Source organism: Falco rusticolus, chromosome 11 (assembly GCF_015220075.1).
Source record: "Falco rusticolus isolate bFalRus1 chromosome 11, bFalRus1.pri, whole genome shotgun sequence".
Lineage (NCBI taxonomy): Eukaryota > Metazoa > Chordata > Aves > Falconiformes > Falconidae > Falco > Falco rusticolus.
In genome coordinates, this window is record NC_051197.1 from 5496485 (window position 1) to 5511804 (window position 15320).

Genomic DNA, 15320 nt, shown 5'->3' on the forward strand with positions numbered 1-15320 from the left:
GTGAAACTGTATTAATTCCACAGAAAGATAATTTACATTCTTGTTGATGTATATATGTAAAATGTATTCACTTATATGAGAAAAGTGTTTCTAAAGACTGTATTGACCAGACCAAATGTCTGATCTCAGACAGGTGGAAATGGATACATATCTCCCACTAGCTCAGCCAAGGAAGATGGTGGAGGTGGGGTGAAGGTGCTGCCAGTGAAGCAGGATGTGTCAAGTACCCAGGCTGCAGAGCATCCTACCCTACAAGGGCTGGCAAAAGACGGAGCAGAGATCTGTGAGTATCTCATTGCGCTGTTGAGTGTTTCCTCAGTCCTCAGTCCCATCTGTTGCCCAAATGTCTCTTCCATATGGGAAATAACGTTAAATTTGGATGCAACTCTTGAACCAATTTAGTTAAACCAGGGCAAAAGGTTGCATGCACATTTGTATTCTGGTCTGAATCATTTATTTTGGCTTTGCAAATAGCTTCCTACGTTGGTTAACCACCTGCGTAACTCAAACCAAGGTGTTTGTTTTTCTAGCAGATTGCCCTTATCCAAGAGAGTTAAAATCCATCTCCTCTGCTTCTCATAATTTATTAAGTCTCAGAAAAGGATTTGGCTAAGGCTTGTGGTAGGAACACACATGAGCAGGGTGAGAGCCTGAAGTCTCCCCCTTTCCCTTACTAAGACGGATGATGGCTCCTTGCTCCATTTTCATCATAGTTCCAGTGAGCCTTTTTCTGACTTCGGGCTCCTTCTGTCACGACGCTCCGACATAGCATCTGGAGCTGGTGATACGCACCTTGGCTGCACAATTAAACCCAGTCACATGCCCTCTGTAAACACTATTTTGCAACTTCAGGTATAAGTGTGCACGGGCTCTATTCTGCAAAAGCTTACTCCTGCCCCTGCAAGCCGCTAGTGTGATACAGCAGCATTTCAAAGATGAAAGAGAGAAAAGTAGCTCTGTTGGGCTCGGTGGACAGACCAGGAGCGTGAAGGAAAAGTGTAAATTCACTGTGGCTGTGGTTGTTGTTATTGGTGTGGTCCTCAGGTGTTTGGTTGTTTTTTTTTTTATTTTAAACCACTTCATAATAATTTTCTCTTTTGGTTGGTGTCTGTTTTTGTGAGAAATCTTGCTGGTTTGCGTGACCTTTGAACAGCTGGAGGTAATTTCTGTTGGGATTTTTTTTTAAAAAAGTACTCATGGTGAGCCTCCTGCTATTGTTTCATCAGAGAGCCTGGTTTTGCAGAATTGTTTGGTTCCCCCGCAACCCTCCCCATCTTTTTCTTCTTCATGGGGATTTGAATGTTTTGCAGAAACTTTGGCCATTAACTAGACCGTACTGTGGTGGTGCATGTTTCTGGTGAGACCTACTGCATGCACATGTGTTCATTTAGAAACACTATCTGCTTTTATTTGTGTGGCTGCATTTCTACGTTACTCCAGCTCTTTTAAATCAGTTTTAAGTATTTAATATTGCCACTTAACAGAGTCCTCCAGTAATAATCTTTTTCTAACTTCATGAGGTGCAGCTCTCATGCTTGGTTCCAGCTCTTGGTGAAATACTTCTCTGGGATACTCTCCTTCCTTGTCTGCTTTATGAGATGCTGATTTACAGGTGTGTTTCCAATGGACTGGACCATTATTTGGGTCTTAACATCACCAACCATGCCAAACCCTCCCTTCAATCACTTCTCTCAATATCCATGAGTAGTCTCTTGGGATGTTTTCTGGTGAGGAGGATTTGGGTCAGAGCTGCTGCAACTGAGAATATCGATGGATGTTTTAATTTTTTTAAAATGTAAAATATTTAAACACTTTAGAATGTTTTAAAGCTAAATGTTTTAGAACCTGAAACCTTGTAGAATTTTTTTGGTTTTTTTTTTTTCTCAAAGTGGCTCACAGCAGAGCCTTTCCTGGACTCCTGGAATGGAAAGTATGTCCATAGGCTCCTTGTTGTGGCATCAACTGTTATCCTCAACAGTTGCCCTTGCCCTGAGAGAAGTTCCTCAGAAAAGCTCCTAAAGCGAAGGTGCTTTCTTGTTTCCAGTGCGCTACATGCATGTTGGTGCCCCAAAACCAGGGGTAGAGATAACAGCCTTGAACCAAAACACCTGGCAGTCTCTGCAGGCATGGGAGGACATATATGATGACGTTGGGGAAATGCAAGATAGACTGTGAGTATGGACTTAGGCTCTTTGCTGGGGTTGTGTTTATGCAATGTCTTTTAAAAATGACGCTGCAGCAAATCTCCATGTAATACTTCTGTCTTCTAGCAGCCACGGGTCGGATGCCTCAAGTCCGTTCACTTCAGCCAGCAGTAAGTGCAGCACGTGGGGAAGCTTGAACAGAGCTGCTTTTAATTTGGGTTGGTCCCCAGGAGATGCTGTGAATAGCTTCTTTTAACTTGCAACATCTATAGTGTCTCCTTCTGGCCTGGTTGCTCTAAATTCCCATTAAAACCAGTGGGGAGCAATACATGTGGCTAGCATGGAATTCATCTGAGTGACCTCGAAGCCTCTGTAAGAGTAAAATGTAATGGCCTGGGTGCAATTTGTCCAGCAAACCTCACCTCGTCGCTACTGAACGTGGTTTGTGATAATGGCATACCTTGGGTTTAAGTTTCAGGAAACGGCTGTGAAGAAACATATGAAGATGTTGAGACTGGGGGTGATAATCCAACAAAACTGGAGTAAGTTCCAATTTCTTAGCCTGTATTTTGAAATACTGACCATAATTCCTTGATCTCACATGCCAGGTGCTGGCTGGAAGCCTTTTTTTCCCCAATACTGCAGAAATGTTGTTGCATGGGTGGCTTTCTTCCCCTCTTCCTCCCTCTTTCCCCTTTGGCTGACATGTAGGGAGCAAAAAATAGTTACCAAAGTTAAAACCCTGAGCAGTGAGGCCTTTCTGTTAGAGTTGGTAGCACTCTCCATCCGTTGGAAATACTCCCCTTACAGACCTCTCCTGGCATAAAGCACACAGGACAGCCTTGCTAGCCTTTTGTTTTCCGAAGCCTTGCTCGGCTGTAGCTGAGAAATGGTACCTTTTTGTGTGTGCCGAAAGAGGCAAGGCTGGAGGAACAAATGGGGACCTTGTCCCCATAAAAAGGGACCAAATGCTCCCATTTCAGGTCACAGAATGTTGGAAAGCTGAAAGGACATGCTGCAACGAACATGCAACCTTCTCCTTTTTATATAACTTCTCAAGATATTTGCTTCCACAGGCTGTGTTGTAAAAGCAATGAGTTTTGCAGGCTCAGGTTTATACATTGCCTGAGCTTCCCAGATGGATTAAAAGGCGAAACATGAAGTTAGGTGTGTTTTTACTTATTAGCGTTGTGTGGTTCCCTACCCTCATGCAGTAAAGGATTTCCTGCATCCCTTTGTAAGAAATAGAGACAGCCTTTGGGAATGACATATGGGCTGGGGATGCCGCACACAACTGCTTCAAATGCATCTGGTGGCTCTCTTCTAAGGAGCAGTGTGGGAGGAATAATAAGGTGTTGCTCTACATCTGCTTTTCCCTTACGGATGTGAGACTCGTACTGGCTTGCATCTGGATTCAAGTCAAGCTTATGCGTGGATGTAGAGCCTGTGTGCGTCAGAGAGGGAAAAAAGATATGGGAAACGCGAAACCCCGAGGTGACTGGGCAGTTATTGAGAGGCGAAAGTGTCATTTCTCTGCAAACTGCCCACAAGAGCTGTGTGGTGGAGGCGCACGAGCTTCTCGGGCCAGCGGGTGATGCGCTGGTGGCTGCGCCTGGCTCCCGGGCTGACCGTGCGTCCCCCCCGGGCTCTTCTGCGCCTCTGTGCCGGTGCCGAGCAGCAGCAGCAGCTGAACGCCGTTGCTAGTGCGCGGGAAAGCAGTGCGTCTGGCGGGCTTTGCAAGGGAACTGCATAACACAGCTAGAGTCGGGACCGAATTCACGGGGTGCAGAGGTCACCGTCTCAATCCCCAAACCAGTCGTTATGGAATCTTTCTATTGATCCCACGTGCAGGATGAGGTGTGCTGATACACATAAAGTATTTTTAATAGTACTTGCGCATGGATAATGTCCCCCAGGTGAGGATCTTGGTTGTTCGCAGATACTATTAGTAAATTGCCGTGTAGCTTTGCAACCCCCCGTAAGCTTGAGAGAGAAGTGTGTATAGTGGAACTTCTCTCTCAACAGCATATACAACAAAAATGTGTGGTGAAGGGTGGCACAGACACGTGCTCCCAATGTCCTCCTTTAATGGTCACTGTGTGCTTCTGGGGAATTTTTGTCCCTTTCACTAGGAATTTTTACTCCAAATAAACCTGGATCGTTCTGTGGTTGTTAGGTCAGAGGAGACAAGTTCAGTTACACAGAAAAGTTTAAAGCCAAGCAGAGATTTGAGCTTGGACTTCAATAAGTAAGCACTTTTTGCTGTGTTGGTGCCTTTCCCATTGAATCCATCATTCATCCACATGATGCTGTCGAGGCTTAAAGCTCACTGCTGAGCTGAGGGCCAAGGTCTGCTGACCCTCCTGTACCTGTTTCGGGATCTCTGGGGCTACGAGCATGGCAGTTCTCACACAGTTCAGTGCCTGGTGCCTGTTTAATTTAAAATCTGTTTCTCATTTGGACAGAACAGAAAAACAGAAGAGATTTGGAAACTTGTTCAAGATAGAAAAGTTGAAGCTGAAGAATACCAGGTTCAAGGAGAACTTAAGGTAAGAAAATGGTGGTGGTCCAACCCCTTCACCCTCTAAATCTGAACATTCCTGTTTGGAATAATTTGAGAGCAAGAGGTCTAGGAGTAAGGAATGCAGCTTTATTGGGAAAGTTATGCCCAAAGTGCTTCTATCAACTCATGAGGAGCTGCTGTGGCAGATGTGGCCTAATGTCCATCTGTGCAGCTTCTCTGAAGTCTCTGGCATCGGGAACCTGCAGGAGCTGGTCCTACATCAGTGTCCCAGTTTTCATAGGCTTTCTGCTGCCCTCAGTACCTCAGCATGATGCAGGTACACAAGGGAATGCAGAGATGTGATACCTGCTGCCTAGAGCTGTGGGCCAGGGTTAGGCAAAGGCTTGTTGATGTGGCTTTTACGGGCTGAGGGTTTTTATTCCAGGTACCATTTATAGTCAAGCTGGCAACAGCATCTGCTGAAGAAGTTTACTGTTGAGCCTGTATTCTAACAAGTTAGGATAGAGGACATTGTGTAACTGCCTCTAGTGCCCTTTCAGGTACTCTAATATTCAAAATCCTCATTAAGGTTCCATGGAAACCGCCTTTTCTACAAGTGCACGGTAGCTGCCTGCTGGACTTGTCCTCCACTGCTGCCGGCATGTGCCTCACCTTGTGCACAGTGCCTGAAGTCCAGGCAAATGCTACTTTTTCTTATTTCTTTGGAAATTCCAGATTAACCCTTTCCTCTCTTACATGAGGAAGGTTTGTTTTACTTAAAAACCTTTTCGCACTAGGTGTTCTGCCATGTCAGCGGCTCCCTCCTGCACTACTGCTAAAGATCGTCACAGGGAAGGAGCCACCAGGTTTCATGCCATTCTCCTGTTACAAAGAACCCTTAAAGCTCCAGCAAGTATCTTAGATACCTACAGTCATTGTCACATATAAATTGCAACCTATGATATTGTCAGACTGCAAGGAGGGAATTACTACTGCCTACAGTTACCAACTGTCCGTCAACCCTCTAGCTATTGGGAATGGGTGCAGGAGGAGGCAGGAGGAGGGTGCTTTTGCCAATTTGGACTGTTCTTCGGATGCAATGTAGACCTCTCTTAACCCACTTGACGAACACATGGCTCCTGTTGCTGCCAGAGGGTGGAGATGCTGATTTAGCAAGGGCTGTGATACTGGCAGATGCTGTTGGTGTCACGGAGACCATGCACCTAGACCTGCCTCCATCTCTTCAGCAGAGAGCACTGCCAGGTTGTTGGTACTTGTGGCTTTCTGGGCGATGCTGATGTGCAAACTTGTTTCTAAAAGCTTCTTTGTATCCGCAGACTGTTTTCCACTTCGACACCAAATTTAGGTAAGCAACATACATATATCTGACTCTTGGGGATTTGTGTGTGTGTATGTGAAGAGGGAAATGTATTGCACAATGGAAAATGAACTTTACGCATCGTGCCTTTCTGAAAATCATTTAATGTGGCAGCATTAAAATGGGAAGACTTGACAGAGTTTTGTGCTTCACTTGGGGGTAGTTTGTCGCCCATTTTGGGGTGTTTTTTCTTTGTATAGGAGCATTCCTCCTGTAGCTCTGAATATATTCAGGAAGGCAACGTGCAAAGCAGTCTGTGCTGAGCCACTGCCTCCAGACTGGCAGTGGTGTTTAACAGCCGATGGCACTCCAGCAGCTCTCTGCAAAACTATGTAAATGGGAGTGGACACAAAACCTGTTCCCACTAATGAAGCCTTGAGAAGGTGCTGGAGTGAACGTACCCATGTTCTCAGCATGGAAACCCTGCTAGGGTTAGCTACCGTGTGAAGCTGGGGCTTTGCTACTGCTCCTACTCCATCTCTGGAGCTGGATGGCCAAACCCATCCAGAAAACGTCTCATACACTCAACTACCAAACCTGAGCATCCTGCCTTGTGTGGGAGTTTTGCCTGGTTTTTGGAGCACTGAGGATCTCGCTTTTGCATTGCCTTGGCCTCGTTGGGTTGAGCAACTAGCAGCAGCCACAGTTTTCCTCTGCAATACATAATTTGGAGGAGCGGGCTCAGAAGGACATCTCCTAATAATTTTCTCTGCTGCATTTTGGTTGACAGCGGCTGTTTCCCAGGAGGACATGGTGTACGACAATGTCGAGGTGGGGCAGAGAGAGCTGAGGTGAGGAGGGTGCCCTCTCCTGGGGCTGGCCTCGGGCCAAGGAGATGTTCCTCTTGGCACAAACCTGTGCCCAGGGGAGCCTGCGGTACTGCAAGCCACTGGGGGTCAGGAGCTGGTCGGGACTTAGTCCTCTGGAGACAGTCCAGGTGCCCTCTCCATGTGTGTTTAACTTGGCAAGTAGCATCCTGCAAAATGTTTTTTCAATGTTACCTAGTTAGTGCCAGGGACGTGGAAAGGAGGGAGCTGCTCCCTGAAATGTGAAAATTCGGATAGTTTTCCTAAGGAAGGAAAACTTCGTCTCCCAGACCCGATAATCAGCCCCATCCTGGCAAGCTCTTGTCAGAAAAAAATACTTTTAATAGGAACAGCATGTCTTGATGTCTTGCTGCCAGATGATTGTGGCAGCAGCACGTGCTGGTATAAATCACAGCAAGTGTCTGCATTACAGGGGTGGTTCTGGGGGGAGACAGAGAAAAATCACAGCTCTGTAGGTACAGGGGCTTGGGGAGGGGATGCGGTCTGCTGGAAAAAACCTTGAATTTCTGTGTGGCTCTTTCCCCTCTTCTCAGAGAGAAGGATGACAAGTACAAAACCTGGATGCCAAAATTTCTGATGGCAAAAGACAGTAAGGACCAAAGGAGAAGCAGCGATGATGTGGAAAGGTCTAGATTCCCATTCTGTGTTTTCCCATGTTGTCTATCTTCGTACACACATCCCTCGAGTTGTTTGCAGGAGCGGGACGCCCTGATGGCGCAGATGGTTTTTGCTGGCTGCTGCTCCAGGGTCCTTTCCCTTTGAAGCCAGCTTTCAGGAATCTCTGCATAAAATATCTTCAGGGCAAAACAAAGCAGGGGATATCCTGAGGGTCTCATCTTGAAGTTGTATCATGTCTTCCCACTTAGCTGAGACAAAAAGGTGTAACTTGCTATATATTTGGCTGCTTTTCTGCCATGCTCAGTGCCATTCCTTCTTTAATTGTGCCTTGATTAAATATTTGATCTCTGTGGATCAGCTATTGCTATTTTGGCAAGAGTGCTGTGCTTAGAAGCCCTGTACGCAGCATAGTTAATTGCCTGTGTGTTCCTCTTGCCCTTATTTTAAGATACTGATTTCTTGGGTCTTCTTTCTCCAGCTGGGTTCATTGCATTGCCTATTGCTGTACCATTTGTGCATAAAATCAAAAATAAAACTTTCTGTTATTGGCACTGCAAAACTTTGCATGGAAGTAGGAGCTTTAGTTTCCCATTTAGATCAGAAGAAGGTGCATTGCAATGAGCTTTTTCATGACCCGATACCTGGGACTTCAAACAAATGCAAATCAGAGACCTATTTTCCAGGTTCTCCCCACAGAGCTCGTGCATGGGGTTGCTCAAACACCACTTGCTGTGTTGTGCCAAGTCATGTGTATAATTTCACAGACTATCGGGAAGTCGATGCATTTTTGTCTGTTCCTTAGAGCTCGCAGGTCCTGCGGCCTGAGACCACCAAGGAGGAATCTCTTCACAGCTTAAAAGTCCTGAACTTCAGCTCTTGTTTCCCCTCCTCTTAATTTTAAGTGCATGAAAGTTAGCCAAGGGTGAATGATTTATTGCAAGTGGGTGTTTTGTTGGTTGGTTGCTTGTTTTTTCCCCTGTCTTCATTCTAAAATGATTGCCGTAGCTGGAATTTCAGGTACGGACCAGAAGGAGTGGTATTTCCATACCCAGGGAATGCCCCAGCATAGATGGCCATCGCTCCCCGTAAGGTGTTATAAGAGCTTGTTAATCACTTTACAGTGCCATGTAAATGTCTGCTTGGGTGACTTTCTCCTCCATATGCTAAAAAAACCCCAAAAATCTGGAGAGCTGTGTCAAGCCCCACTGCCATAAATGACTCAGAATGAGAGTTATCTGGGGACTCTTTATGTGTGAATATAAATAAAACCAGAGGGGGACAAACTGCTGGGGGAAAAGTGAATTGTTGACTTCTATAAAAACCCGACTGATTCAAAACACTCGATAGTTTGTTTGTTCCCACGCTGCTTACAGAAAAAACAGTTATTCCAAATGGGGATACGAAATGGCTCAAGTCATGCTCACCGGCAGATTTGAGGTGCACGTTCATTCTTTTACAGAAGATAGCGATGGGAACAGTGTGCTTTGCTCTTCCAAGAGTTCACTGCAGACTGGAGTTAGGCTCTGGGTTGTATTTCCCAATGTGCCAGGGATTATTTAAATGGAGCTCAGAAATGTGCGTCTCTCCCTCTTGATGCAGAAATATCTTCAAAATCAAGAAGAGCAATGTGGAAAAAAGCAGGAAGATGGAAAAAGAAGAGAAGTTTTTTAGAGAAACATTTATGGTGCGTGTCTGTTTAGAGAACTAGTTGTGCCAGAGGAAAGCAGCTATGTTTTTTTGTCAATCCTAAATTTTGACAATCCTATCATGCTTAAAAGATGCATGGTGGAAAGTTGTTGGTCCTTAGGTGTGCTGGGAGGGATGTCCCACTGGCCTGCTGCCTTCTCCCCTAACCTGGGATCTTCATCAGGGATGTTGCTGGGTTTTTTTTATCTCATCAGCTCCAAACAAAGCCTCACAGCCCAACCTGAAACCTCTTCTCTCCACCCCTCCTCGCTGCCCTTAAAGACATTGCACGTGAGTACAGAATAACTTGTGGTTTTTTTCTTTCCTGCAGTACGATAAGGAGATCAACATTGTCAACACAGCCATTGCCGCGTGCTCGGTCCCTAGTAAGAGGAGGGTTGATCTCCCAGTCATAGCTGGAGAACAGCTAGATGTTATTGATGTCGCGGAGGACAACGCAGTGATTTGCCGCAATTTGGAGGGCAGATGTAAGTTTGCAGAAAGCCTCTGGCACGGGTGGCCGCTGCCGTCCCATTTTGAGGGGTAAATCGGCTTCGCAAGCAACAGTATGTTCTTTGTGCTCAGCACTGCCACTTCGTGCGCTCAGGAGTTTACAAGTTCTTTTTTCCTTCTCTCAGATGGATATGTTCTAGTGGAGCACTTGAACTTCAGGTAAACTCTGCTTTTATTTATTATGATGCATATTTTCTTCTCCTTCCTGGGTGTAGATGCCTGAGATCTGGAGAACGGGACTTAAAACTTCTGAAGGCAGGGGAAGGTTAATGTAAACAGCCAGTATTAAATATTGAATAAGTATTTCCAGTTTTAGTCTGCTATTCTGCTGTTACACAGGTTTCCAGTCCAACTGCAGCTAAAAAAAGCCCTGTCCAGTCATGACTTGTATAAATTGGAGATTCTTGACTTGCCTTCAGATATGCCATATTAATTCACATCTGCTGCAAACATGGGCCCCGCAGTGTGCATCGCCTTGCCAACTCACACCCTTAAATTCCCTGCTGCATTATCATTTCCTTGCATGTTCATGCTTAATTGATACAAATGAACCTCCTGTTGCCCAGGTGCCCATTGCCGTGAAGCTTTCTTTTTTTGAGGCAGACGGTACTAGCTGCCCTCCCTGAGAGCTGCTTTCTCCTAGAGCATCCCTGAAGGTCTCTTTTGTGCTTCCCACATCCATGAGAGCCCACGTTGGTCAATGGTGGAGTGATGAGGTGAATGTAAATAAAGTTTTATTTTTTACACTTACGCTGTTTAATGTGCAAGGGACGTTTCCTTTTTTGTCTGCTATTTAGAGCACATCTCCACTGGTTATCTCAACATTTAGTTATTTTCAGTATTTCTCACTTTTTGGAGTACCTTGTTCGTCAGCTCTGAAGCAGCCGTAACATTTCTGCATTTGCATGAAAAAAATGGTGCAGTTTAGTTGTTCCATCTCGTTACTGCCTGGTTTAGGTGCTAGAATAGCAAGACTCCCCAAAAGATTTGCTTTTCAAAAAGCAAACCATATAAATTTGAACTGGTTTTGGTCTTGACAAAAGTGTTGGGACAAGAAGTATGTACCACCACTCTTGCTGTGTTGAATATATAAAATAGTGGAAAAGTTGACTTATTTCTTTCCAAGAAACATTTTAAAAGAGTAAATAAAGCATTCAGTCAAAATTTACTTTATTTTTGTAAGCTAACTTAGGCATCCCAGATATGTACAGGCTGACTTCTAGCTCCCACCAAGTCGCAGCGGCGGGCAGGTACCCAACAGTTGCCCCTGTGTTCGGGCCATTCTCCACTGTGGGCCTGGAGGATGATTGCTTATTTTAAGAAAAATGCTTTTACACGTAGGAAGAGAAATATAAATTGCTAATGGCTTCTCCTCGGTGTATCCAGTGGATAGCTTTTCAAAAGCAGAAAAATGTGGATAGGGTTTTTACATGGCTTTGGAAGAAAAAAAAACCTTAAATATGACTGTAGTGTGCAGCTTTTGCCCCTCCCCAGCACATTTTAAGAGCCCATATCAGTTTGCTCGTAAATATCCTAAAAACGTAGATGGTTTAATTAGAAATTATTAAATGTTCCAGGCTTAAGAAAACACAGCAAACTAAAAGTGCTGTTTGCCACACGGCCATTTCAAAGCTGGCATAGGAGACATCAGAGAAAACAGAGCAAATATTTAACGTTTACTTTTAAGTCTATACAGGCATTCTTATTTATTTTACCATGTGGTTACTATTAAGTGTGTTGGCCTGCATCCATCCTTGCAATGAAAAAAAATAAATAAAACAATCCCCTGTAAGCATGCGCAGCTTTGCAGGCTTGCCAGCCCAAATATTTAGACTTCTCTAGCGGAGATGGAGAGTTCGGGGAGCTGAAGTGCGTGTTTGGCTCCAGGGCAGGCTGGGACGTGGGCTGTGTCCTTCACCTCCAGCCTTTGCAGGGAGCTCCCCCAAGGAAGCTGGGGAGACCGTTTACCTCGGGGGCTTTTTTCCATGGCAATGTTTAGGATTGAGCCTATGAAGAAAACACTCCCTTCCCCGGCTCCTTCCTCATCCTCCCCCCATCCAGCGCTAGCACACAACTCCTGAAGTCTATCAATCACACGCTCTGCAAGCACTACAGGCAAATCTTGAGTTAGCCACATGTGCCAGTGCTTTTTTGTGTCCCAAGGAAGTTACTTGACTAGTTTGCCTTTTTCTTTTTTTTGAAATCAAGTTTTTTAAAAATTCCCCCTATACATCCTGTGACAGATGTGATCGGGTCCCGATCCTGGTGCAATTACGGACAGTCCTTGTGGGCTGTGACACAGCTCGATGCAAAACACACGCTGCTGCCCTGCTGCTGGCAGTGGCTGCGTGCGAGGACACCTTGCAGTGCAGTAAGAACTGGTTTTTTTTCACGAGCCGATTCCAATGCAGGTACAGAAGGAAAACGCTTGGTGCAGAATGGCTGGAGACAATACAGAAATGCTTTACATACAGCTACTTAGATTTCCTCAATTAAACCAGAGGCTGGCTATAGTGAGGTCCAGAAATTAAACTTAGGTCAGGAAATTAAACCATTCCTTTTTTTCTTTTATAGCCTTGCTGGTACATCCTAAATGTATCAAAACTTAAAATAATTCTCATGCGAATTTTAAACCCTGTTTCTCCACATTTCTTCTCAAAATGGAAATCATCATGATAACAGTTGTGATCTGCTGGACCTGAGGGTGAACTGAAATTTCTTAAGAAGCCAATTCTGTATCACTAAATGGTGTAAAAAGGAGAGGGCAGATAGGGATGGAGCTGGAGCACTTCCTGCAGCTTTGTGCTTTAACTGGAGTTACATCCCACTGCATCACAGGCATATATGAACTAAGTGTCCGATCCCCTCCCACCCCCCAATACCTTTTCTGCTATGAAAGGTTATTTTTGCACAATACCTTTAACTTATTTTTTCCCTATGCTTTTGCTTAAGGAGTTGAGATCTGAGTTAGCACAGGTCCATCAGCTCTGCTGGATGCACATTAATACCAAAGAAAACCTTTGAGCCTGACTCCTGGCATATATTTTGGGTTGGGGAAGCTGTTTATCTTACTCCCCTCCCTGTCCCACCCCACAAGGCCTGGAGGCATCCATGGTCCCACAGCCAGGATATGCTGGGAGCATCTCCAGAGGGAAGCCTTACCAGCCAACACCAGCCTGCAAATAGGGACTGTGCAATAAGGAAGTTTTAAGGATTTGTTGCTTATGTCTCTTTTCATCTCTGAGTTTATTAAAGTGCAAATGTAAGCCATGGAGACAGCTATCACATGCAGTGCAGTACACCAAGAAACACTTTCCACACCATCAATGGAAGGTAAAAGGCTCCGTTGTGATTATCTAACGTACAGTTACTCGCACAAAGGACAAAACTGAACCCAGGCCCTGTGCCCTTCCACAGCAGCCAGTCCCAGAAAGCACTACAGCAATTAACTTGGAAATGAAACCTCCTCGAGTCCATCAGTTGACAAAACAGAAAATACCAAGAAGGATGGAGTATTTATAGAGCTCAGGATTTTATTCTGAGCTTCATGTTAATGATCCGTTTGAAGGGATGTTTATACTCAAGAGTTTTTTAAAGTTCAGTATTTTAACAACAACAACAACAAATCATAAATAAATAATATAATAAATCATAAATACTCCTTATAGTACAAATGAAAAAATAAAATGGACTAGTCTGGTTCATCTCTCTCATAGAGCTGAGGTTTGTCTGCCCAAAGATGCTGGGACACTACAGTAATCCTGGGATTCAGTTTTGCTTTGCACTCTAAAAGAAAAAAAACAAAACACCCAAATGCATTGAGGTACAAAACATGTGAATATAACATGATAAAAAACATGAACATGCTTTCAGCAACAAGAATAAATATTACCATGTCTACAGTATCTACTTCACAGCTTTGTGAGATGAGGATAAATAAACTATTTCAAAATGTGGAAAAAAAAAAAAAAGAGATGAGTCTTACAAATAAACTTTGATTTTTAAATTAAGGCAGCTTCAGCAGGTATTTCAAGGCTTTTGCTGAAAACAGAATTCTTCTAACACCAAACGTGTACTCATGCTTTGTAGCTAGAGCTCTGATTGACCATCCAGTTCTCCTAATTTTGATGATCAAAACGAGCAAAGATTTGTGCACCGAATACCTGCAATACCAGGCTTGTTCTCTGCAAAAGTCAGTGTTTGGTCAATAGATATGATGTGAAAATTCTGAAAACCAGGTCATCCCTCAGGCACGGGAGTGAGGTACTGCTGAACGAATCGTTAACTCCATGTCCAAGGGGCAGGCTGGAAATTCAGAATTACAAGAAGCTGTTGGGTTTTTTTGTGAGTGAGTGACAAAAAAGGAATATTTAAGGGAAGGGCAAAGGAAGCCCAAGGGAAGCACTAAATGGGAAGCCCGTACCATTGTAAGACCTTGAAAAAGGTGACCCTAGTAGGTACATCATACACCTGAAACAAAAACGGATCCTAAAACTTTCCAGGAAAATACTGGAGGAGCTGGAGCGGGGTTTTGTTTGGCTCATTCAAAGGGATGGACGTACGAGTCTTCTTCCCCCTTCTCCTCTCAGCTAATAAACAGGGGAAGACAGATAACCGCACGACAAATAGTACTTCAAGTATTTAGGAACACGGCCTGCGTGTCTCAGCAGTGGGATTGTGCGTGAGCTGGGGGATTTGTGCACCTTGTGAAATAAAGCTGCCGCTTCCAGCAGTCCTAATGCATGTCGAAGGCACGATTTCATGTCCTACGTATAGGTGTCTCTTCCCTCTGTATGGGTGCGCACAAGATGACTGATGGTAAAGAGCAGTAAAAGGAGTAGACAGAATGGTTATTTTGTTCAAACTTCGTCTATTCCAATACAAATGGCATTATCATCACACAAAAAAATTTATATACAACAGACACTAACTAGTTGCTTCATTTTTTACAACGCTACCCATCATTATACCCCTGTGCTTGTACACACCTTAGGAAATGCTAAATTGGACACACACGCTGAAGATGCATTTCTGACCCGTTAAGAGAAAAAAAATGTCCTGCTGCCTTCGCCTGCTCAGCTCTGACTCCTGAAAATAAAACTGCCCCAAACCCCGTCGGCACCAGGGCTTTGGCCAGGGAGGGTGGAAGGGAAGGATGCTCATGGCTCCCGATGCCACCTCTCCCCGCTTCCCCGGACGAGGCCGTGCTGGGTCCAATGGGGTCAGCTAAGCTACTCATGGGCTTTACCTAGAAGAGGGTGTAAAAATATCATCCCCTTTTTCTGGGTCCTCCTGCATGCCGGGATTAGTGCGTGCGATGGCAGGTGTCCAGGGCGCACACCTACCCCGCTGGGCAAATACAACCGAGAGACCAATGACAGGGATGCTACCTATGGGGTTTTAAAAATATATATGTATACATATATAATATATGCATATATATATATATATATATTTGCCAACTAGTACAGTACAAGCTCTTTCTAAATTAACTCATCCAGGTGCTGGGGGTTCATGCCGGAGCCTAGCTGAGCTCTATAGCCTTTGCATTTTGTCCCTTCCCCTTCGGGCTGAAGCAAAGTCTGGGTGAGTGTGTGGCTGTAAAGCACAGCTGTCCAGTGGCTTTTCAAGAATTGCACTTGGCGTAATTC

General features: G+C 44.7%; 1 protein-coding gene across 11 annotated transcripts in view; it reads left to right on the plus strand.

Moving 5' to 3' along the window:
• FYB2 (FYN binding protein 2) overlaps positions 1-10419 on the plus strand; it is a 30434-nt gene extending 20015 nt beyond the window's left edge. For 7 of the 11 annotated variants that reach the window (XM_037404779.1, XM_037404778.1, XM_037404782.1 and 4 more), the window contains 12 exons: positions 130-283; positions 2045-2171; positions 2271-2314; positions 2617-2686; positions 4610-4693; positions 5985-6013; positions 6756-6816; positions 7386-7478; positions 9070-9154; positions 9488-9644; positions 9795-9828; positions 10236-10419. In XM_037404779.1, the coding sequence (XP_037260676.1) occupies positions 130-283; positions 2045-2171; positions 2271-2314; positions 2617-2686; positions 4610-4693; positions 5985-6013; positions 6756-6816; positions 7386-7478; positions 9070-9154; positions 9488-9644; positions 9795-9828; positions 10236-10251 (954 nt within the window). In that variant the 3' untranslated portion in view covers positions 10252-10419. Of the gene's footprint in view, positions 1-129; positions 284-2044; positions 2172-2270; positions 2315-2616; positions 2687-4609; positions 4694-5894; positions 7499-9069; positions 9155-9487; positions 9645-9794; positions 9829-10235 lie in introns of those variants that run through there. The other 4 variants (XM_037404780.1, XM_037404781.1, XM_037404787.1 and 1 more) reach the window with 4 other exon arrangements.
• The last annotated feature ends 4901 nt before the right edge of the window (positions 10420-15320 follow it).